The sequence below is a fragment of the Rhinatrema bivittatum genome, chromosome 4 (assembly GCF_901001135.1).
Source record: "Rhinatrema bivittatum chromosome 4, aRhiBiv1.1, whole genome shotgun sequence".
In the NCBI taxonomy this organism is placed as follows: domain Eukaryota; kingdom Metazoa; phylum Chordata; class Amphibia; order Gymnophiona; family Rhinatrematidae; genus Rhinatrema; species Rhinatrema bivittatum.
In genome coordinates, this window is record NC_042618.1 from 229914049 (window position 1) to 229937168 (window position 23120).

The 23120-nt window shown below is 46.0% G+C and overlaps 1 protein-coding gene across 1 annotated transcript in view; it reads right to left on the bottom strand.

The window, feature by feature from the left end:
• LOC115090579 (cat eye syndrome critical region protein 2) overlaps positions 1 to 23120 on the bottom strand; it is a 394336-nt gene that overhangs the window by 56995 nt on the left and 314221 nt on the right. The window contains exons 14-16 of the mRNA XM_029599850.1: positions 20827 to 21188; positions 20060 to 20188; positions 6762 to 7584 (exon numbers count right to left, since the gene is read on the bottom strand). Coding sequence (XP_029455710.1) covers positions 6762 to 7584; positions 20060 to 20188; positions 20827 to 21188 — 1314 coding nt within the window. The remainder of the gene's footprint in view (positions 1 to 6761; positions 7585 to 20059; positions 20189 to 20826; positions 21189 to 23120) is intronic.

The window sequence follows — 23120 nt, forward strand, 5'->3', positions numbered from 1 at the left end:
GCCTTTCAGCCACACTGGGGGTTAACTCCATGCCGTAAAACCAGTTACCGGACCAAGGCCCCCTTCTGAGGTATATCTGAGATCACCTCAGGAATTCTCGACTGGGGGGGGACACGACCCTTAGGTATCATCGCAGGAGAGCGGGGCTCAATCTTGTTTAAGGTAAATTTTGTTTCCTCTTTGCTGTAATTCTTAACACCATTCCAGTGTGTGGGATAGCGTCCACATCCGCTAGGAGACAGAGAGATACTGAAGAGCTGAGGTTACTGCAGGGGTATATCTAGAGTGACGTCAGCTTTGAAATCTGACTATCTCCCATCTACTAGCAGAAGAGCACAATACCCACTGGTCCTGAGTCCATCTGGCTACACGCTAGGAAATGCGGACGTAATCGTTTAGCTTTCTTCTGTGCGGATTCCACCACAACAAATTGATGAGGCAGTTGTGATTTCTGAAAGCCTGGGGCATGTTGTACTAGGTATGCATGCCATAATCCCGTGGCCACAGGGATTATGGCATGCTGGGCATGCTCAGTGTGCAAGTCAAAGTTCTAGGAACTTTGACAAAAGTATTCCGTGACAGGGCTCCGTCTGATGATGTCACCCATATGTGAAGACTACCAACCTGCTTGTCCTGGGAGAAAATCTTTATCATTCTTTTACAAAAAGATAAAAACAAAACAAAAAAAACCAGACAAAATGTAAAACATACATTTCAGGTGCTGACATCATTTAAGCATCATCCGTGACATTTGTCAATCTAATCTTACATAGAAACATAGAAATGACGGCAGATGAAGACCAAACGGCCCATCCAGCCTGCCCAGCAAGTTTCGCACTTTTTTTTTCTCATACTTATCTGTTACTCTTGGCTCTTAGTAACCTTTTGGTTCTATTTCTCTTCCACCCCCACCATTAATGTAGAGAGCAGTGTTGGCGCTGCATCTAAGTGAAATATCTAGCTTAATTAGTTAGGGGTAGTAACTGCCGCAATAAGCAAGCTACACCCATGCTTATTTGTTTACCCAGACTATGTAATTCAGTCCTTGTTGGTTGTCTGTATATAGCTTCCCTTTTCTTCATTCCCCCTGCCGTTGAAGCAGAGAGCTATGCTGGATATGCGTGAAGTATCAGTCTTTCTCCCCTGCCGTTGAAGTAGACAGCTATGCTGGATATGCATTGAAAGTGAAGTATCAGGCTTATTTGGTTTGGGGTAGTAACTGCCGTAAAAAGTAAGCTACTCCCCGCTTTTTTGTGAATGCAAATCTTTTTTTCCCCACATTCATTCACGTCCTCTAGACTTTATGGATCCACAGTGTTTATCCCATGCCCCTTTGAAGTCTTTCACACTTCTGGTCTTCACCACTTTCTCCGGAAGGGCATTCCAGGCATCCACCACCCTCTCCATGAAGAAATACTTCCTGACATTGGTTCTGAGTCTTCCTCTCTGGAGCTTCAAATCGTGACCCCTGGTTCTGCTGATTTATTTCCCCGATGGAAAAGGTTTGTCGTTGTCTTTGGATCATTAAAACCTTTCAAGTATCTGAAAGTCTGTATCAGTAGTTACCAGTCTCTTCTCTGTTCCCACTCTTGTGAAGCAGGACCACCACCGCTCTTCTCCAATCACTTGGCACTACTCCCGTTTCTAGGGATCTATTGAACAGGTCACACAGCAGACCCGCCAGCACATCTCTGAGCTCCCTCAGCATCCTGGGATGAACCTCATCAGGCCCCATGGCTTTGTCCACTTTCGGCTTCTCCAGCTCTTCCCATACATTTTCTACTGTAAATGGAGTTACATCTACTCCACTCCCCTCCAGTTTCTTGTTAACTAGGGACGGTCCTTCTCCAGGGTCCTCCTTAGTGAACTATTAACTATTGTAAGACTCACAACCGCGGCTGGCTACTTATACTTTCAGATGCTAAAACAACTCAGTTGAAATAGAATTACGGAAGCTCCAATCAGAATAATTTTTAGTGGTCAAACACAATCCAAAGGGAATAAATATTCATTCACAAAAATAAATGCCATTCAATGTTCAAGTTTAAACCTATAGGTTCTAAAACTTTTCATTTTAAAATCCCTCTTTGTTCTCATTGGCTTAATTCCAAGTCCTGATCACCTCCTCTTTCATTCTTAACCACATATTCAATGACCAAAAAGCAACAATCTTCAAAACTATGAGAATTCTCCAAACAATGAGTAAGAATGGGAGTTTACTGTTTAACAAATCTATTTATTTAAAATAACTTGTGATCAAAATAAATGTAAACATCTTATTTTTCCTACTTACAATTTCAAATATGAACAAAAGATTTACCAAAAAAACTGAAGTACAAACTGTAAAGAGGTGTAAAATGAACTCTTCTTCCTAAGATGTTGAATAACCTGTTGAATTACTCCACAAGCTTTACAATGTCCATATCTGTAATGCCTCAAAACCATTTGTCAATTATCAAGGAGAAATATGGAAAAGAGGATTCACAACCACCAACAAGGACTAAACTACATAGTCGGGGTAAATAAATAAGCGTGGGGGTAGCTTGCTTATTGCAGCGGTTACTACCCTAAACCAATTAAGCCTGATACTTCACTTTGAATTCATATACAGCATTGCTCTCTGCTTCAACGGCAGGGGGAAATGTGGAAAACAACATCCAACAAGGCATTGATCTGTGAAGTCTGGGTAAACAAGCATCAGGGTAACTTGCTTGATGCAGCGGTTACTACCCTTAACCATTAAGCCTTATGATTCACCTCTGATGCAACTCCAACATTGCTCTCTGCATCAATGGGCAGGGGATGGCAGGAAATTCGAATCAGTTACCAACAAGGGTCCTGAACTTGGGGGGTCGGTGAAACATAAGTATGGGAAAATAAGTGTGGAAGCTTGCTGGGCAGAGTGGGTGGGCCGTTTGGTCTTTTTCTGTCATTTCTATGTTTCTATTTAAATGGCCATGACGAAAAATGAGGCTTAAAAATTCTTCGTATTTGCATATAAGCCATATGTAAGCCAAAATTCGCAAAACAAAAATGCAAATTCAATAGTGATCAGTTCCTTATGTAATGCCACTAATTTTTGAGGGAAACTGATGAATATGGTAACAAGATAAGAACATAAGAAATTGCCATGCTGGGTCAGACCAAGAGTCATCAAGCCCAGCATCCTGTTTCCAACAGAGGCCAAAACCAGGCCACAAGAACCTGGCAATTACCCAAACACTAAGAAGAATCCATGCTACTGATGCAATTAATAGCAGTGGCTATTCCCTAAGTATAATTGATTAATAGCCATTAATGGACTTCTCCTCCAAGAACTTATCCAAACCTTTTTTGAACCCAGCTACACTAACTGCATTAACCACCTCCTCTGGCAACAAATTCCAGAGCTTTATTGTGCGTTGAGTGAAAAAGAATTTTCTCCCATTAGTCTTAAATGTGTTACTTGCTAACTTCATGGAATGCCCCCTAGTCCTATTATTTGAAAGTGTAAATAACTGAGTCACATCTACTCGTTCAAGACCTCTCATGATCTTAAAGACCTCTATCATATTCCCCCTCAGCCGTCTCTTCTCCAAGCTGAACAGCCCCAACCTCTTCAGTCTTTCCTCATAGGGGAGCTGATCCATCCCCTTTATCATTTTGGTTGCCCTTCTCTGTACCTTCTCCATCGCAACTATATCTTTTTTGAGATGCGGTGACCAGAATTGTACACAGTATTCAAGGTGCGGTCTCCCCATGGAGCGATACAGAGGCATTATGACATTTTCCGTTCTATTAACCATTCCCTTCCTAATAATTCCTAACATTCTATTTGCTTTTTTGACTGCTGCAGCACACTGAGCCGACGATTTTAAAGTATTATCCACTATGATGCCTAGATCTTTTTCCTGAGTGGTAGCTCCTAATATGGAACCTAGCATCGTGTAACTACAGCAAGGGTTATTTTTCCCTATAAGCAACACCTTACACTTGTCCACATTAAATTTCATCTGCCATTTGGATGCCCAATCTTCCAGTCTTGCAAGGTCCTCCTGTAATGTATCACAGTCTGCTTGTGATTTAACTACTCTGAATAATTTTGTATCATCCGTAAATCTGATAACCTCACTCGTCGTATTCCTTTCCAGATCATTTATATATATATATATATATATATATATATATATATATATAGAAAAGCACCGGTCCAAGTACAGATCCCTGTTCTTGTGGCCTGGTTTTGGCCTCTGTTGATTGCTTAGAAATAGAAGACAAAGGGATTCTCTAGATGAAAATACGGCTCTTTTATAGGCTTTTCTGATGACATTCTGAGGATAAGCTTACTCCAACAGATCTTAGCATCTGAAAGTTTATATAAAATAGCCAGCTGCTATGGGTCTTGCATTAGTTAACAAGCAGGCCAATACAGTACAGTGCACCCCGCCGGCAAAATTGAGTGTCCAGTTTTCGACCCGACAACCGCGAGCCGAATTAAATTTTTTTTTTTTTTTTTACTTTTTTTACTCTTTGGGACCTCAGACTTAATATCGCCATGATATTAAGTCTGATTCCGTAAAAGTCGGATTCCGTAAAACCTTAAGCACGGAAGCCCTCCTCATCTCTATGACTGACCACATCATCCTAGGCTTAGACAAAGGACAATCCTTTCTTCTGATCCTACTCGACCTTTCGTCTGCATTTGACACGGTCAATCACTCTCTTCTCATCAACCAACTAACAGCCATAGGTATCTCTAGCACTGCCCTATCTTGGTTTAGAACCTTCCTCAGCAACAGAGGATATAAAGTTAAGATTCATAATAAAGAATCCTCTCTTCACCCCGCATCAGTAGGAGTCCCTCAGGGCTCATCCCTGTCTCCTACCTTGTTTAACATTTATCTGTTACCCTTATGTGAACTTCTCACTGACCTCAATCTCAAACACTTCCTCTACGCTGACGATATTCAGGTCCTGATCCCCATCAAGGAGTCACTCGCAAAAACACTGTCTCACTGGGAAAACTGCCTACAAAATATCAAACAGCTTCTCACAAGTCTCAACCTGATACTAAATTCATCAAAAACGGAACTTCTTATCATCACACCAGAAAACAGCCCCCTCACACACACTCATCCAACCTTCCCAAACACTACACAAGTGAGAGACCTAGGAGTTCTAATTGACAATCACCTAAACCTGAAAGCCAACATCAACAAAACCACCAGAGACTGCTTTTATAAGCTCCAAGTGCTGAAAAGAATACGACCTCTCTTCCACACACATGACTTTAGAACGATTCTACAATCAATCATTTTCGCAAAGCTGGACTATTGTAACACCATCATGCTTGGTCTCCCTTTATCACACACCAAACCATTGCAAATGGTCCAAAATGCCTCAGCCCGTATACTCACTAACACCAGGAGAAGAGAACACATAACCCCTATCCTGATGGGCCTCCACTGGCTGCCTATCCACTTCAGAATAATCTACAAGGCCATTCTCACCATTTTCAAAAACATCCATCAATTAGCCCCAATCGATCTCCATATCCCCCTCAGATTACACTACTCAACAAGACCGACAAGAGATGCTTACAAAGGATCACTTCAAGTACCTCCAGCCAAATCTACCAGACACATCACGCATAGAGATCGGGCCTTCTCCACAGCTGGTCCAACTTTATGGAACTCCATTCCCCCGGATCTTAGAATGGAACCCAGCATCTCAACATTCAAGAAAAGACTCAAGACGTGGCTGTTCACGCAGGCCTTTCCTAACTCCAACATTACTTAACTCCCTTCAATCAACATACTTCGCTAGTAATAGCATTAATAGTCACCTCTTATAATGTTTTTGTATATATATATATATCTGATCTTCATTTTCCTTCTTACCCCAAGTTATTGATTCCCTGTTACATGTAACTGCTTTTCTGCACTATTGTTCAAATTGTAAAGTTTATTTTAATTGCACCCGTTTCTTGTGAACCAGCATGATGGGACTACCGTCTTGAATGTTGGTATATAAAAAACTTAAATAAAATAAATAAATAAATAAATATTAAGTCAGAAGGTGCACAGAAAAGCAGTTTTTACTGCTTTTCTGTGCACTTTCCTGGTGCCGGAAGAAATTAGCGCCGACCTTTGGGTCGGCGCTAATTTCTGAAAGTAAAATGTACGGCTTTGGCTGCACATTTTTCTTTCTGAATCGCGCGCGCATACCTAATAGGGTCATCAACATGCATTTGCATGTTGAGGGCGCTATTAGGTGCCGCGGGTTGGATGCGCGTTTTCCTCCCCTTACAGAATAAGGGGTAAGGGAAAATGCGCGTCCAACTGCAGGCTAACAGCGCGCTCTGTCGGAGCGCACTGTACTGTATCGGCCTGAAAGTTTGGTTCCTGATGCAATCATTTGTGGTGAAATGTTGGGTCATGCTGGATCTATGTTATTATACAAAGACTCATGATTTAGAATTTGGATTTAACATAAAATGTTTTGCAATTAAGTTTTCTAAACATGATCTCTAAACTGTAAGGCTTTTTTTTTTTTTAGATGATTATTCTCTAGCTGAGTAAGAGAATTGTTCTTACAAGCTTATGACATTTTTCCTTCTTTTTGCAAAATTCATTTTTCAAGTGAAATAATTTTCTCTGGAGTGCTTTGCTTGTTTGTTACCGTTTAAACATTCCCTTTTTCCTCTGTTTGTTGTGACATTTCCTTTGGTATTTCTTCCTCCGCATTAATTTCTGCCCTTTTTTTTTTTTTTTAAGAATTACCTTGATCACTGTCTATCTCCTTCATCCCATTGCCAATATCTTGCGTGTTCCTGAAATCTGTGCCATTTTCCATGGCTTGCTCTGCAGGCTGGGTACTCATAGAAGCCACGTGAGCCAGTTGCGGGAAGGGTCCCGGTAAATGTGGTGGAGGTGGCTGTCGGGGATGGTAAGGCATACCCGGTGGGCAGACGCGTGATGACAGCTGCTGCATAGCGATCATCTCAGGACTGTCCAGCATGGACTCTCCCTGTCCTCTCAGCGACTGGGAGCCCAAAAATGGAGGATGTGCCATTCTGTGAGAACTGGGTTTTCCACGTGACTGGAGATAATCTGAAGGGGGAGCTGCATGAGGTAGGAAGCTTGGTTGGTCAGTCCACTGGTTAGGAGGCACTGGGGGTCTTATAATCCGGGGATCCATCATAGCTTTAAAAGAACGTGGCTGAAGCCCTGGACTGGGACCCATTACACTCTTTTCGGATGGTCCCATTAAGGTTCCATCTGCAGTTCCAGGGCCCCCATTCCAAACTGAAGGAGCCCTGTTCATATATTTGTAGGGTCTGTACATCTGATCTGCTTGTGCCTCAGAACTCTCTGGGACAAGGGGTCTCATTGGAGGACCTTCATGCCGTGGAGGAATGAAGTCCTGTGGGAACTGTGCTGGTGGATACATGCTGCCCTCTGGGCTGGGACCACACATCAGCCTAGGTGGCATGGGGCCTGAACATGGTCCTAGTGGTCCTATACGTGTTGGACCTGCATATGTTGGCTTCTCTTCCAGTGTAGTAACTTGTCGTCCTCTGTGTTCGTTCTGTCTGGCTGGAGGCTGTGGAGGAGAAAGAAGAAGAAATTACTATTGAGGTATTGCCTTTTTTATGCTTCCAACATAATGGAAATGGTAAAAAGAATTATGTAAAGGGGTGTATGTCAGCGTTTGAGGGTAAAATAACTCTCCAAATAAGGGATGGGAAGTCACCAAAATTTGGCTCGCTGGTTGAGTTAAAAACAATCAGGAACACAGGATTGGTATTTTTGGAGAGTGAATCTTCCCAAAAATCCCCATTGCTTTACTATGGAAAGAGTTCAGAAGCTGCACAACATTGGCGATCCCTCCATTTTAAAAGCCCTCCCCAGCAGCTCAGGCCATAGCAAGAAAGGCAGAAACAGCTGAAAAGGATGGATGCATCCTCCTCACAATACAACCCTACCACCTTCATTCTGCCCAAACAGATCTGACCCCCACCATTTGAAATTTATCATCATACATGTGTCTGTAAGCCCGTTTTTTCTTGCTTGCTTTCTAAAATTTGAATTTACAACAAAATGTTTTGGGATAAAGCTCCAGTTTTGCTCTGGACCAAGCTGATGGTGGAGCAGAGGACCCTATGGAATGGAATACGTGCTAAGATTCTGCAGCCTCCCATGATCACCACAATCCTAAGGTCACACACACACATTTCAATGCTGCTTTCTAACAGTTATGTAGAAGGTGGTGATGGGACTTTAACATTACAGAAGTCCTTAGTCTTAAGACACAATTGTTTCCTGAAAACTGTCTTAAGACACAATGTGGTATGTTGAAATAGATAGTCCCATAAGAACAATGCTTTAAATAGGAGATTGGTTCCAGTACCATGGCCCAATACCCTATTTTCCTAAAAATAGCCTGGAATTTAGTAATATATAGTTATGTAAAAGGCAGAGACATTTTAAAGGATTACTTTTTGTTTATCTGAAGATAAAAGTGCTAAGGAATACCTACAGGACATTGCACTGACATTGTTTTGAAGAGAGAAGTCCCTGGCATGCCTCCTATTAATGGAGAAATTACTTACCTGATAATTTCATTTTCTTTAGTGTAGACAGATGGACACAGGACCAATGGGTATAGTGTACTCCTGATAGCAATTGGAGATGGATCAGATTTCAGTCTGATGTCAGTCCTAGTACATATACCCTGCAGGAAGTGCAGCTCTTCAGTATTCTCCTCGAAAAGCAATTGTGGATATATGAATGACTGAATAATTTGAATAACTTTGTTAACTTGATTAATTTGAACTGGTCGAATTGGTTATAGCTGGAGACCGCCAGTGCCCGCAACCGAGAAACGTCGACACCCGATATGATGGGTGTCCTAGTTGAAGGAAAGCATGGCTTACCCGTGAATCACTCGCTCTCGGGGATGTCGCCTGGGAATTCCATGAATGATTGCAGCCGTGGGTGGGATGCTGAGACCATCTGTCTACACTAAGGAAAACAAAATTATCAGGCAAGTAATTTCTTCATTTCCTAGTGTGTAACAGATGGACTCAGGACCAATAAGATGTATAAAAGCTACTCCCAAACCGGGTGGGAGGTTGCCCGTGGCCCACTTAGTACTGCCCTTGCAAATGCTGTCTCCTCTTGAGCCTGAACATCCAGGCGGTAAAACCTGGAGGTGGTGTGGATGGAGGACCATGTCGCCGCCCGACAGATCTCGGTGGGTGACAGCATCTTGGTTTCCATCCAGGACACTGCCTGGGCTCTAGTGGAATGGGCCTTGACTTGTAAAGGCCGTGGCTTGCCTGCTTCTACATAGGTCGCCTTGATGACTTCTTTGATCCAGCGGACTATGGTTGCTTGTGAGGCCGCTTCCCTTGCTGCTTCCTGCTGTGAAGGATGAATACATGGTCCGCCTTTCGTACGGATTCCGACCTTTCCAGGTATCGGACTAGGAGTCTGCCGACATTGAGGTGGCGTAGACTGTGAGACTCTTCCAAATTCTTATGCTCATCTGGCGATGGTAGCGAGATGGTTTGGTTGAGATAAAAGTGAGAAACCACTTTGGGGAGGAAGGACAGAACTGTGCGTAACTGGATGGTTCCCGGGGTGAGTCTGAGGAATGGCTCCCGCCAGGACAGTGCTTGTAGCTCGGAGATATGACGGGCCGAACAGACTGCCACCAGGAAGGCTGTATTCAATGTTAATAGTCGGAGAGACAGGCCGCGAAGAAGTCTGAAGGAGGCTCCTGCTAAGAAATCTAGGACCAGGTTGAGGTTCCAAAGAGGCACTGGCCACTTTAGGGGTAGTCGGATCTGCTTGACTCCTTTCAAAAAGCGGGAGACATCCGGGTGAGAGGCTAGGCTGCCGCTCTTGGTTCCGTAGTATGACAATGTGGCCACCTGTACCTTGATGGAGTTGAGAGACAATCCCTTCTGTAGTCCGTTGTGCAGGAATTCCAAAATCGCAGGAATTTTGACTGAGCGTGGAATGATGTCGTGGTCCTCACACCAGGCTTCGAATACCCTCCAAATCCTTATGTATGTTAGGGATGTGGAGAACTTGCGTGCTCGGAGCAGGGTGTCAATTACTGCCCCCCGAGTATCCGCTCTTCCACAGGCGAGACCACTCAATGGCCAGGCCGTAAGAGAATTGAGCTGGATCCTCATGGACGATCAGCCCTTGTTGAAGCAGGTCCCTGTGTCAGCCGCCTTCGCATGTCTGCGTACCACGGTCTTCTTGGCCAGTCCGGGGCCACTAAAAGTACTGGTCCCTTGTGGTATTCTATCTTATGGATGATTGCGCCCAATAGGGGCCACGGTGGGAAGGCGTATAATAAAGTTTCCTGTAGCCAGGTCTGTACCAGGGCATCGATTCCTTGGGACTGAGGTTCCCGCCTGCGGCTGAAGAAGCTGGGCACTTGGGCGTTGGACCGGTTTACCAGGAGGTCCATGGTTGGTGTTCCCCAATGGTTTACTATCAATTGGAATCCTGTGGTCAACAGCCTCCATTCTCCTGGGTCTAGACTTTCTCTGCTGAGGTAATCCGCAGCAACGTTGTCTTTCCCTGCGATGTGGACGGCCGAGATCTCTTGAAGGTTCGCTTCCGCCCATAACATTAGGGGGTCTATTTCCAGAGACACCTGTTGGCTTCTGGTTCCTCCCTGACAGTTGATGTAGGCCACTGTTGTTGCGACCGTCTCTGCCCATCTCCACTCCGCCCACCTTACCTCTTTTGCGACTCAAACTTTGGTTGATGGAAGTTTGGCTGCCGCGGCGTAATCTTGCCGACCTCCTCCGGCGTTCCCAGACCGACTAGACGCTGCCTTCCGCCATGTTCTCCTGAAGCCTAAGGGCGCGCGCACGCGGCCCCGACTCAAGTACCAGCTGTGGCGCGAACCTCAGGGGTCTCCCCCTGAGATGAAGTCATCCTCACCAGATACTTAAGGTCTTCATTTTGCTAGCTATTCGAGTTAGCAAGGGCTTCCTCCAAGTATCGCTGCAGATGGGATTCGCTCTCTGCATACCTTGCTACTCTGCCTCCTCAGACTTTACCAGGGGTACATGCTCATCGGGGGCCTCGCTCTCTCTCTTGCTTTTCAGGTCGCAGTCTGGAACTGGTACTTGCTCGAGAGCCCACGCTCCCTGTCCTGCTACCGAATACTACTTCTGCCAGGAAGTCACCGCTGCCTACAACACCAGTGAATTATCATCTCTCTCTCAGAGCTTTCCCTGGAACCAGGTACTCACTCCGAGGCCCTACTTCATTCCAGCCTCTGAGCTGCTTCAAGAGACTATTGTCTGAGTGTTATATCAAGGTTCTGTTCCTGAACTCTGCATACTCTGCCTACTCACTATATTCAGTTTCTCTACAGCTCAGCCATCCTGGGATCACTGTTCCAGTGCCTGAGGGACTACAGCCCAGCCGGGCTCTTCCAGCTCACTACTGCCACCTCTGGTGGTTCACTATACAGTTTAATAAAAGATCTCGTGTGTGTCTGTCTCCCAACTCTGAGCCTGACTGGTGGCCCCTCTCGGGATCTTCCCCCGGGGGCGTGGTCATCTGCCACCGGCCCAAGCATCCACCCACAATTTTCACAAATAACAACAGTTGTGGCGTTGTCTGACATTACTCTGACTGATTTGTCTCAGAGTCTGTGACCGAACTGTAGGCAGGCTAGTCTGACTGCCCAGGCTTCTAGGCGATTGATGTTTCATCCCGACTCTTCTTTGTTCCATTGCCGCTGAGCGGTTAGTTCCTGGCAGTGTGCTCCCCCATCCTCATAGGCTAGCATCCGTGGTGATCAGGATCCAGGTTGGTGAGGATAGTCTCACTCCCTGGCTCAGATGCTCTTCTTGTAGCCACCATCGTAGTTGGGTCTGAACTTTGTCCGGGAGCTGAAGACGTACGGTATAGTTCTGGGACAGCAGATTCCATTGTGACAGTAGTGAGCGCTGTAGGGGTCTCATGTGAGCTCTTGCCCATGGCACCACTTCCAGTGTGGATGCCATGAGGCTGAAAACTTAGAGGTAGTCCCATGCCGTGGGACGAAGCTCACTCAACAGGGCTCGCAACAGAGTCATCAGTTTTGATCTCCTTGTCAGTGTCAGGATGACCTTGTCTTGTTTGGTGTTGAACCAGACTCCCAAATATTCTAGAAACTGGGAGGGCTGCAGACAGCTCTTGTTTGTGTTGACCACCCACCCCCGAGGCTCTCCAGTAGAGTTTTGACTCTGTTAGTCTCCTGGTGACTTTCCTTTGGGGATTTCGCCCTGATCAGCCAATCGTCTAGATAAGGGTGTACGAAGATTCCTTCCTTCCTCAGTGATGCTGCCACTACCACCATGATCTTGGTGAACGTCCGGGGTGCTGTGGCTAACCCAAATGGTAGTGCCTGGAACTGGTAGTGACTGTCCAGGATCATGAAGCATAGAAAACGCTGATGCTCTTGATGGATTGGAATGTATAGGTAGGCTTCTGACAGATCCAGGGATGTAAGGAACTCTCCCGGTTGTATCACCCTTATTACCGAGCATAGGGTTTCCATGCGGCTGGATCGTTCCTTCTTTCTTGAGAACGATAAAATAGATGGAATAATGTCCAGTATTTATTTGTTGTGCGGGCACCAGTGTTATAGCCTCTAAGGCTAGCAATCTGGTCAGTGTAGCTTCCACTGTTATCCTCTTGGAAGGGTTGTGGCAGGGGGTTTCCACAAACTTTTCCAGAGGGAGGTAGTGGAAATCCAGGTAATAACCCTCTCGAATGATGGCTAGGACCCACTTGTCTGAAGTTATCTCGACCCATCTTTGGTAGAATAGGGCAAGTCTGCCCCCTATGGCTTCTTCCTTTGGACGGGTCGGCTGATTTTCATTGTGGGGTGGGGCTGGGGCCTGGGCATGAGCCAGCTCTCCTTTTGTTTAGCTTGTTCCGAAAGGACTGACTCCTGCCTGCTGGGCGAGCCGCTTGAATGCTTCTGTATGGGTTGAAGCGCTGTGATCCTCTGCCCCTGGAAGTTCAGGGGAAGGGTCGCTGGTTTCTTTTAATCCTGTCCTCCGGTAGCCATGGCAGTGGGGATTCGCCCCATTTGTTGGCTAGTTTCTCTAGTTCGCTTCCGAACAGAAGGGTTCCCTTGAAGGGCATCCTTGTGAGTCTCGTTTTGGAAGATGCGTCGGCTGACCAGCTTCGGAGCCAGAGTTGTCTTCTGGATGCCACGGCAGATGACATTCCTCTAACTGCGGTGCGCACCAGATCAGAAGCGGCATCAGTTAGGAATGATACTGCTGGTTCCAGGGCTTCCCCCGGAGTGTTGTTCCTGGTCTGTGATAAGAAGGCGCGTGTCACCACGGCTCAGAAGGCCGCGATCTCTAGAGACATAGCAGAGACATCAAAAGACTGTTTGAGGATGGATTCCAGACGTCTGTCTTGAGCATCTTTGAATGCTGCTCCTCCCCTCAACTGGGATAGTAGTGCACTTCGAGACCGTGCAGACCATGGTATCCACTTTCGTACATGCCAGGAGATCTTTGGCAGCTGGGTCCAGAGGGTACATGGCTGCCAGAGCACGCCCCCCTTTGAACGTAGTCTCCGGGGCATCCCATTCCAGGTCAATTAGCTGCTGGACTGCTTGTAATAGTGGGAAATGATGGGAGGTCTGACGGAGTCCCTCTAGTAGGGGGTTCGTCTTAGGTTCCCCCGAGGCACATGTGCCTGGGATAGCAAGCTCTTTCAAACTGTGAGTGACCGGGTCTGGAACTCGTCCTTGGTGAAGAAGCGTCTCATAGTTCGGTGGGGCTCTGTCCCCGGAGGAATTTGCCCTTCCTCCAGGGGTTCTGATTCCTCATCTGAGTTATCCGTGTCCCCGAAGGTGGGGCTTCTGGGCAGTAGAATCACTTCCCTGGGCACAGAGGGTCCCTGGATGTTGAGGTCCTCTGGTGCAGGTTGTGGCTGTATTATCGAAGGCCCCGGTTGCATGTGGACGAAGGTATGTAGGCCTTTGAAGAATTCCACCCAGGAGATAGATGCTGGGTCTAAATTAAGAGGTGCTGTGTCCCTGGGGAGCCACGTTTGAGGGAGGGACCCGCTGGGAGACGCTAGGTCCGGCGTACTGTTTGAGAAGCTGGAATCCGACACCGGCTGGGGAGGGCCATGGGCTGGATCCCCCAGGGCCTCCTTGCACTGTATACACAGAACTGTGGCCTCCTCATGCTGTGCAGCTCTAATGTGGCATGCTGGGCAAAGGCCCTGAGCCTTGAGCTTCTTTTCCAGTGGTGCCATGGCTTGTGCGCGTAAAAATGTCACCAAAAGTGTTTTTATATATTCCTCGTTCTATGTAATGCTTACAAGCATTTTATTTGCTCTATGTTCTTAGTTCTATGTAATGCTCTTAGGCAAGTTCTAATGTTTCACTGTAAACCTGTTTGATTTGCATCTAATGCAAGAAGATCGGTATATAAAAAACCAAAAATAAATAAATAAATAGGCTTAGTTATGCACTCTGGTGCGTCAAAGTTGTGCACATAGGATCGGTATGCGCTCAGGGAGATGTGCGCGCTGTTGTGCGCACAGATCGAAGTTATGCACCCGGCACAGTAAGCGCGTGGCTATGCACGTCGCTTGTGCGCATGGTACTTGGGCACGCGACATTGTACGCACAAGGTATTTGTGCGCACGGCTCGCCTCTGTGCGCACGGATCAGGGCGGCGAACAGATCAAAATGTTGACGGCGACCACGCGGACAATATAGCAACCACCTCAGAGGGTCTCCATGAGGGAGGACCCTCGGATCTGACCGGGGTCTAGCCCTGCTAGGGCAGATCAACCCAGTGCACTGGTCCTGCAACTCCTCGAGCTTCAGAGACCAGAGACTTTTAAATACATTTCTACCTTACCTTGTCTCGGCGCTTCCCGGTCTCGTTCTGGGCGATCTCCGGCTGCAGGGGGAGAGGGAAAATACCTTCACCGCCGTGCTCGAAGTTGCTCCTGCTGCCTCTCAGCTTCACCCAATGTCGGGGGGCTAGGTCCCCGCAGAGGGTCGGCCACCGGACCGAGGCTTACCTCTGAGGGATCGCGGAAATCACCTCAGGAATTCTCAACTGGGGGAGGGACCCAATGGGTGTCACCGCAGGAGAGCGGGGCTTGTCTGTAGAGGTAAGATTTCTTCTTGTTTTGATTTTATTTGCTAAATTACTCTATCGCTGTGCTAGTGTGCATAGAGTCCCGAACTGCTATGGAGACGGAAAATACTGAAGAGTTGCACTTCCTGCAGGGGTATATGTACTAGGACTGACGTCAGATTGAAATCTGATCTGTCTCCAACTGCTATCAGGAGTACACTATACCCATTGGTCCTGAGTCCATCTGCTACACGCTAGGAAATGTCAACTCATGGTTATCAGCACACCAAAGCGTGCTTGTTGAGCGGTGACTGGGTATCTTAAAGACAAAACAAGTGTAAATTGGATAATAGGTGTCAATTTAGAAACATAACAATCATAACTCAAAATATCAAGTCTAGGACTTCCTGTTTAAGAATTCCATCACACCCTTCTATAAAACTATATTGGAATGTGTTCCAAAAGCCATTGCCTCTGTGCATGTTTTCCCTACTTGTTTATATTTTTTTAATCCTCCATCTCTCCTAATTTTACCTCATACCTACAACCCCACTCACCTTTCTTTTGTTCCTATGTAGTTAATCTGCTCCGCCAGCAAAAACTGGCTATCCAGGAAACAAGGTAAATAACAATAAGCCTCTTCAAAAGCTGGCAGACGAGTGTGTATTTTACAGGTTGTATAGTATCCTATCAGCTAAGCCATTTACTACAATAAAACACTGACCAACAGGAGAAAACACAAATACAGCCAACGATATGTCCTTTGGGCAGATGAAGTAGGCACTACATCTGCCCCAAATCAGGCTGAATTTCTTGGTATACTGTATTCTTATATGATTTTATCAACAGCAAGTGAACTAGAGTTCTCACCCCACCCCCAACCAAGGAATCTGCTAGCCAGGATTGGATCTATTTTTTGGAATCCTACTAGATATTTGTGACCTGGATTGGTCACCATATGAGACAGAATCCTGCGTTTGATAGACGGTTGGTCTAACCCAGGATGACATTTCTTAGGTTCTTATGTTTAATCAAGACTTGGTTCAAAGGACTGCACTCAAGATTCTATCCATCCTGAGCTTTTCTTTTCCTGTATTCATGATTCAGACTATTCCAGGAAGAGAAGAGAAGGACGTCCCGTGCAAACAAAATAAAATAGGTAGGGGTTTTTTTTGTTTGTTTTTCAGCTTATTTATTTATTTATTTAAAGATTTTATATACCGACATTAGTGTGGAACATCATGCCAGTTTACATAATAACTGCGAGCAGGTGGAAATGACAATGAACAGGATGACAATGAACAGGAGGGGGGGGGGGGGGGGGGGGGGGGGGGGGGGGGGGGGGGGGGGGGGGGGGGGGGAGGGGGAGAAAAAACAAAAACAAAGAGGCTGAAGGGGCCCGGAAGAGGAACAAAATGCATATAGAGAATGAAGTATATGTTGATAAATTATGTATCAATAATGGAATAAGATAAAACTAAATAATGTGGATACAAAGGAACAAGATAACAGTGATAATTTATACAATGAAAAGTACGACTTTATACAGGCTAAGCTGAAATGGGGGGGGGGGGGGGGAAGGAGGAGGGAGATGCAAGGGGGGAGAGTGGGAGAAGGAGAGGCGGATTAGTCAGGGTATGCTTGTTTAAAGAGCCAAGTCTTTAGTTTCTTTTTGAATTTGGCAGGACAAGGCTCAAGGCAAAGAAAGGAGGGAAGAGCATTCCATTGAGAAGGACCAGCAATGGAGATGGCACAGTCTCTTGTGGATGAGAGGTGTGCCTTCTTTAGAGATGGTACCTGAAGGGAGCCTTTATTGTTTGATTTGGTGGGACGATCGGAGAGGATAAGACTGAGGGGTTCGTCTAGCCAGTTGGAGCTGTGACAGTAGATGGATTTATGAATGATGGAGAGGGATTTGTAGAGAATACGAGATGGGATGGGGAGCCAGTGTAAGTCTTTAAGGATGGGGTAATGTGGGTGGATTTCTTGGCGTTTGTGATGGTCCTAGCAAATGCGTTCTGAAGCATTTGGAGGGGTTTTATTGTGGAGTAGGGCAATCCGAGCAAAAGGGAGTTACAATAATCCAGTTTGGAGGAAAGGGTGGCCTGAGTAACTATGCGGAAGTCAGGAGAATGTAGTAGAGGTTTTAGTTTTTTTTAGGACATTCAGCTTATAGAAGCCCTCCTTGAGGATGGAGTTGATATGCTTCTTTAAATTCAAGTGTTGGTCGAGGAGGACACCTAGGTCTCACACGACAGACGTGGAGGAAATGGTTTGAAAGGCAGGATTCTGTGGAGAGGTTTGGGAGTTTGGTGTGGTGAGATGAGGAGCAGTTCAGTTTTGTTGGGGTTTAAAGCCAGGTGGAGGTTTGTGAGCAGTTGATTGATGGACATTAGGCAGGACTCCCAGCGCTTTAAGGCCTTGGAGAGTGAGTTTTGGATGGGGATAATAATTTGGACGTCGTCTGCATATAGGTAGAAATTAAGACCAAGGTCCGATAGGAGGTGACATAGCAGTGTGAGATAAATGTTAAATAGTGTGGAGGAGAGGGAAGAACCCTGCGGGATACCTTGGGACAATGAGTAAGGAGTGGATTCTGCACTGCCGATTTTAACAGAGAATTTCCTATTGGATAAACAGAATTTGAACCACATCAGGGCAAGGCCGGTAATTCCAATTTCCGATAGGCGGGAGAGGAGGAGGTTGTGATTGATGGTGTCAAAGGCAGCTGAGATGTCCAATAGGGCCAGGAGGTGGCAGTGACCTTGATCCAGTCCTCTGATGAGGTGATCAGATAGTGAGAGCAAGAGGGTTTCTGTGTTCAAGTTTTTGCGAAAACTGAACTGAGATGGGTGGAGGAACTTGTTACTTTCTAGATAGTCAGTGAATTGGGTGTTGACAATCTTTTCCATAATTTTGGAAATGAAGGGAAGGGTTTGAGATGGGTCGGAAGTTCGAGGGGGTCACTGGAGTTTAATGAAGGTTTTTTGAGGAGGGGTTTGACTATTGCTTGTTTGAGGGAATCAGGGACTAGGCCAGCTGAGAGCGAGGAGTTTATGTCAGCTAGGGGTTTGGAGATAGTGTTGGGGATGGAGAGAAGGGGAGCTAGTGGGGATGGTGTCCATAGTGCAGCTGGCTGGTTTGAGTTTTCTTAGAATAGATTCAACTTCCTTGGATGAGGTAAGATCTAGTGAGTCGAGGGAGGCTGTGATAGGGACCAGGCTAGAATGGGTGGAGTGAGAGGGAGTGGGGACTCAGAGGATGTTGGCAATTTTTGTGTGGAAGTGCAGAGCTAGTTCTTCACATTTAGTCAGAGCTTCATTGTCTGGAATGGGGGGGGGGAGTGCAGATTTGGTCAGGGAGGCAACGTAGGAGAATAGGGCCTTTGGATTGTAGGCATACTGGTGTATTTTGGAGGCATAGAAATCGCGTTTGGATTTGAGGGTGGCCTGTCTGTAGGGGTGGAGGGCAGTTTTGAAGCTGGAAGTGTGTTGCGGTGAGGGGTCCTTTCGCCAGATTCTCTCTCTCTGTCTGAGGTTGTTTTTGAGTATTTTTAGATCAGTGTACCAGGGTTGGTTATTTTTTGAGGCGGGTCGCAGTTCACGTGTGGATACAGGACATAGTTTATTGGCTATGTTGCAGGTGAGATTGCTCCAGGAGGACAGGGCTGCGTCGGGGTTGGAGCAGTCAAGATCAGGTAGCGCATCGGAAATTGCAGAAATAAGGTCCTCGTTCGTACAGGGTTTTCTGAACATGATGGTGGTGCTCTGTGTGAGGTTCTGTGTGATGGGGGCGTTTATAGATAGTAGGGTTTCAATGAGAAAGTGATCTGACCAGGGAACGGGTGGAGCAGGGGGGAGAGTTGGGAGAGTGAATACATTGGTTAATGAAAATCAGGTCTAGGGAGTGTCCAGCTTTGTGGGTAGGTGAAGAGATAATCTGATTGAAACCAATGGCTTGAAGGGAAAAAAAGAAAGGTTTCGCAGGATGAGGTGAGTTGGGGTGCGTCTACGTGAAGATTGAAGTCTCCAAGAATGATTGCTGGGGTTTCAATGTTGATGTTGTTGGAGATGAATTCAATTATGGGGGAGGGGTTGCGTTCTAGAAAACCTGGGGGGGGGGGGGGAGCGGCGTAGATAAGGCTTAGCACTTTCCTCTTGCTCCACTGGGGCTCAAGTGAAGCAGACATCTTCTGGGCTACACCATAAACTTTTATTAGCAAGTGAGGGTTTTCTCCTTCCTGTCTAGCCCAGTCATCACAATCACAATACTGTGGCGGGGTCAAGGGCTATGGCTCCCTCCAGAACCCAATACACATACACTCTGGGTCTAGTTAGTTAGGTACCACCATTGTGGCAACTAGGATATCCTCTCTCTCTGGGGCTATGAATTTTACCTCTAAAGCACTCCCAGCCCTGGCCAGCCTGAGGAGCATAAAGTCAAGCTCAGGAGCCAAACCCCAGATCGTCCACGTGGCAGTACTGTCATGGACAAATAACAACTCTAAAGCTATTGCAGATCATGTGTAAGGCTCAGGAGTATATACTCAATTGTGCTTTCTGAAATATTCTTTACCTTCAAAAGAAGGAATCCCAGAAAGCAGCCAGAGCATGGTTTTTAAAAATGGTTCTGCATACCCCATGCAGGCTGCCCATTTACTATTTGGGAACTAGTGTTAAGTGAATGAAAGAGATCAAAGCCAGTCCCCCAGGATCCCAAAGGAAAATGAGCTGTTAAGTCTATTTTCAAGAGACTAAATGAAATGTAACACACTAAACCCCACAGAGGATCCTGAGGAGAGCAAGGGCCAAGGTCTGAAACACTTTCCCCTTGTGTTGACCAATCTTCAACACTATTATGACACACGAATGCTAAAACACCCCAGGCACTGCTAAGCAGTTTCTTTACAGTGAGAGGAATACTCATTACCTGCATTGTAAAGTGCTGGTGCTGCTGAATCGGATCTCCCAGATGAGGATCTGGCACTCTTGGTGAGCTGTAGAGATGAGCTGGATCAGCGCCATTCGGGGGCATAAACATACCAGGGACTGCTGGTCGCTGAACATGCAGAGTAGGGACAGAGAGAAGGGAAGGAGTGAGCATCAGCAGTGTCCTGAACAGTGACAGGCTTAGTATTATGAAGGGACTTAAAGTGACTGAAAACAGACAGCCATGCCATTTGAAATTTGATAACCATTCCTCCTTTCAAAGACATCAACCTCTACTCAGGCTTTCTAAAATCTAAGATAATAAAATTTGGATGTCTTGTTATGTTTTCAGTAGTCAGACTCCTCCTCACAGCTTTGAAGGAAACAAAGTCTGCAAATTAATTACCTTCACGTTCTTTTAAATAATTTTGGATTTAACAATCCAGTAAGCTTGACTGTTTTCCCAACCATTACAATTTGCCTGATTTATGCAACTTCTAATCATAAACACCACACCCCTCCACCCGCAGGAAATCACCACTCATTTTGATACATTTTAAAGTTAACAAAAAATAAAAACACAAACCCCAAAAAATACAAACAGGTGTTTAGATAAAATTTAATACTATTTGATATTGAGATATGAAGTAGAGGGAGACAGTAAAGAAAGTTGAAAGAATGCATTAGTGCACAATCTTCAATAAGGAAAGAATTTGGAGGAAAATAGGTGGGGTTTTTTTTTGTATTTTTCTACTAGTGAGTCCATACCATTCGAGCTGGGTGAGGTGCTTGGTGGGACATTCCACCATAATGCAGTGAAGGGAATCTTGACCTATTAGAAGTCCCCATTCCCTGGGGATGCCGCTGTGCTCCATCACTTGGAGCCTCCTTGGAAGGAGTCCTATGCGACTTTCCATTCTCAGGGGGCTGTTTTCTGTACCCTTCATCTCTGGACTTGCTCCAACCTCCAGTGCCGGAGCGCCCTGGACGGCTTCTCCTCTTCTCCCTCTTCTCCTTTTCATCCACTCTGATCCAAAACTCCTCGTCTGTGTCTGCATCATCCCCTGGGAAGTGCTTCAGCATGGCTTTGTGGAAACATCTTTCCAAGTTGTATGCCATCTTGGTGTATTCTGTATCAATCCCCCACAAAAAAAAAAAAGAAGATCAAACACAAGAACCCCACAATTTCTAATTCTTAAAGTGGCACTTCAACTTGGGCATGTTGAAATACCCTGCTCCTCCAACCTTTTAAGTGCATTGGTTGTTACTTTTTTTTTGGCAAGGAAGGGTGGAGGCGGCTCTCGCAGTATCCTCCTGCTCCTCTGGGCTTCAGCTCAATTGGAAAGGAAAATTAGTTCTTACCTGATCATTTTCGTTCCTGTAGTACCACGATCAGTCCAGACCATGGGTTAAGTCCCCATTCCAGCAGGTGGAGACAGACTAGAATTTTGAGGCTAGCCCATATAAGGACAGAACCTACCCAGGAACCCGCAGTATAACCATTGTCAAAGCAGAAAAGTAGAAGATCAAGTAAGTACCAGGATAAATAGTAAGATTAACTTGAAATAACTAATAACCAAACAATTTAATGAACTGCGTAACTAAGAACGCTCTTGTATATCTACCCCTGATCATCGTAAAGATGCTTCCGGTGCCTAATAGCAAATTCCAGAAAGATGATGCAGGAATCAAAACAGAGAAAAAAATCCTATACGGAGGAAAAAATTCGAGCGGACAGAATAGGAAATGGGCGGGTGTCTGGACTGATCCATGGTACTACAGGAATGAAAATTATCAGGTAAGAACTAATTTTCCTTTCCCTGTACGTACCCGGATCAGTCCAGACCATGGGATGTCCCAAATCTTCCCTACAAAGGGTGGGACCCAGAAAGTCCCGCTCGAAGGACCTGACAACCAAAGGAACCAAAAACTGGAGCCTGAACGTTGAGGCGGTAATGACGAGCAAATGTATGAAGAGATTTCCATGTAGCCGCCCTACAAATTTCTTGCGGCGATACCAAGAGAGACTCTGCCCAAGAGGTTGCTTGAGAACGTAACGAATGAGCTTTAAGGCCGCTAGGAACCGAGCGGCCCTTGCAAATATAAGCAGAGGAAATCGCCTCCTTTAACCAACGAGCGATAGTAGCCTTAGATGCTTGCTTTCCCTTGTTGGGCCCACTCCAGAGGACAAACAGATGATCAGAGACACGAAAATCATTAGTGATCTCAAGATAACGCAATAAGACTCGAGACGACGAAGATCGCTACCACCAGGAGCAGCGATATCTTCTGGTGAAAAAGCGGGGAGCTCAACCGACTGGTTAATATGAAAAGACGAAACAACCTTGGGTAAAAAGGAAGGTACGGTCTTTAGGGAGACGCCCGAGTCCGAAAAACGCAAGAAAGGGTCTCTACAAGAAAGAGCTTGAAGCTGAGACACTCTTCTGGCTGAACAAATAGCAACCAGGAAAACAGTCTTGAGAGTCAAGTCCTTTAGAGTGGCATGACGAAGAGGCTCGAACGGAGCCGAACAGAGAGCTCGAAGTACCAAATTCAAATTCCTTGAAGGAAAAATAGACCTGACAGGCGGCTTTAGATGCTTAGCGTCTCCGAGAAAACAAACAACATCTGGATGAGAGGCGACCGGCCGACTTTCAATGGTTCCCAGGAGGGAACCAAGAGCTGAGACCTGAACGCGCAAAGAGCTGACCGAAAGACCCTTGGAGAGACCACGTTGAAGAAAAGAAAGTATCACTGCAACAGAAGGCGAGCGAGCAGAGACACCCAACTCTTCGCAGACATTTTCAAATACTTTCCAGACCCGAACGTAAGTAAGGGATGTTGACTGTTTGCGAGCCCTGAGGAGGGTGGCAATGAATTCTTCCTTATAACCTCTGCATCTCAAGCGTCTACGTTCAAAAGCCATGCCGCTAGACAGAAGCGATCTGCCTGATCGGAAAATATGGGACCCTGCCGCAGGAGATGGGGCAGATGACCGAGATGAAGGGGTCCGTCCACAGTTAGATTCACGAGATCCGTGAACCACGGCCGGCGGGGCCATT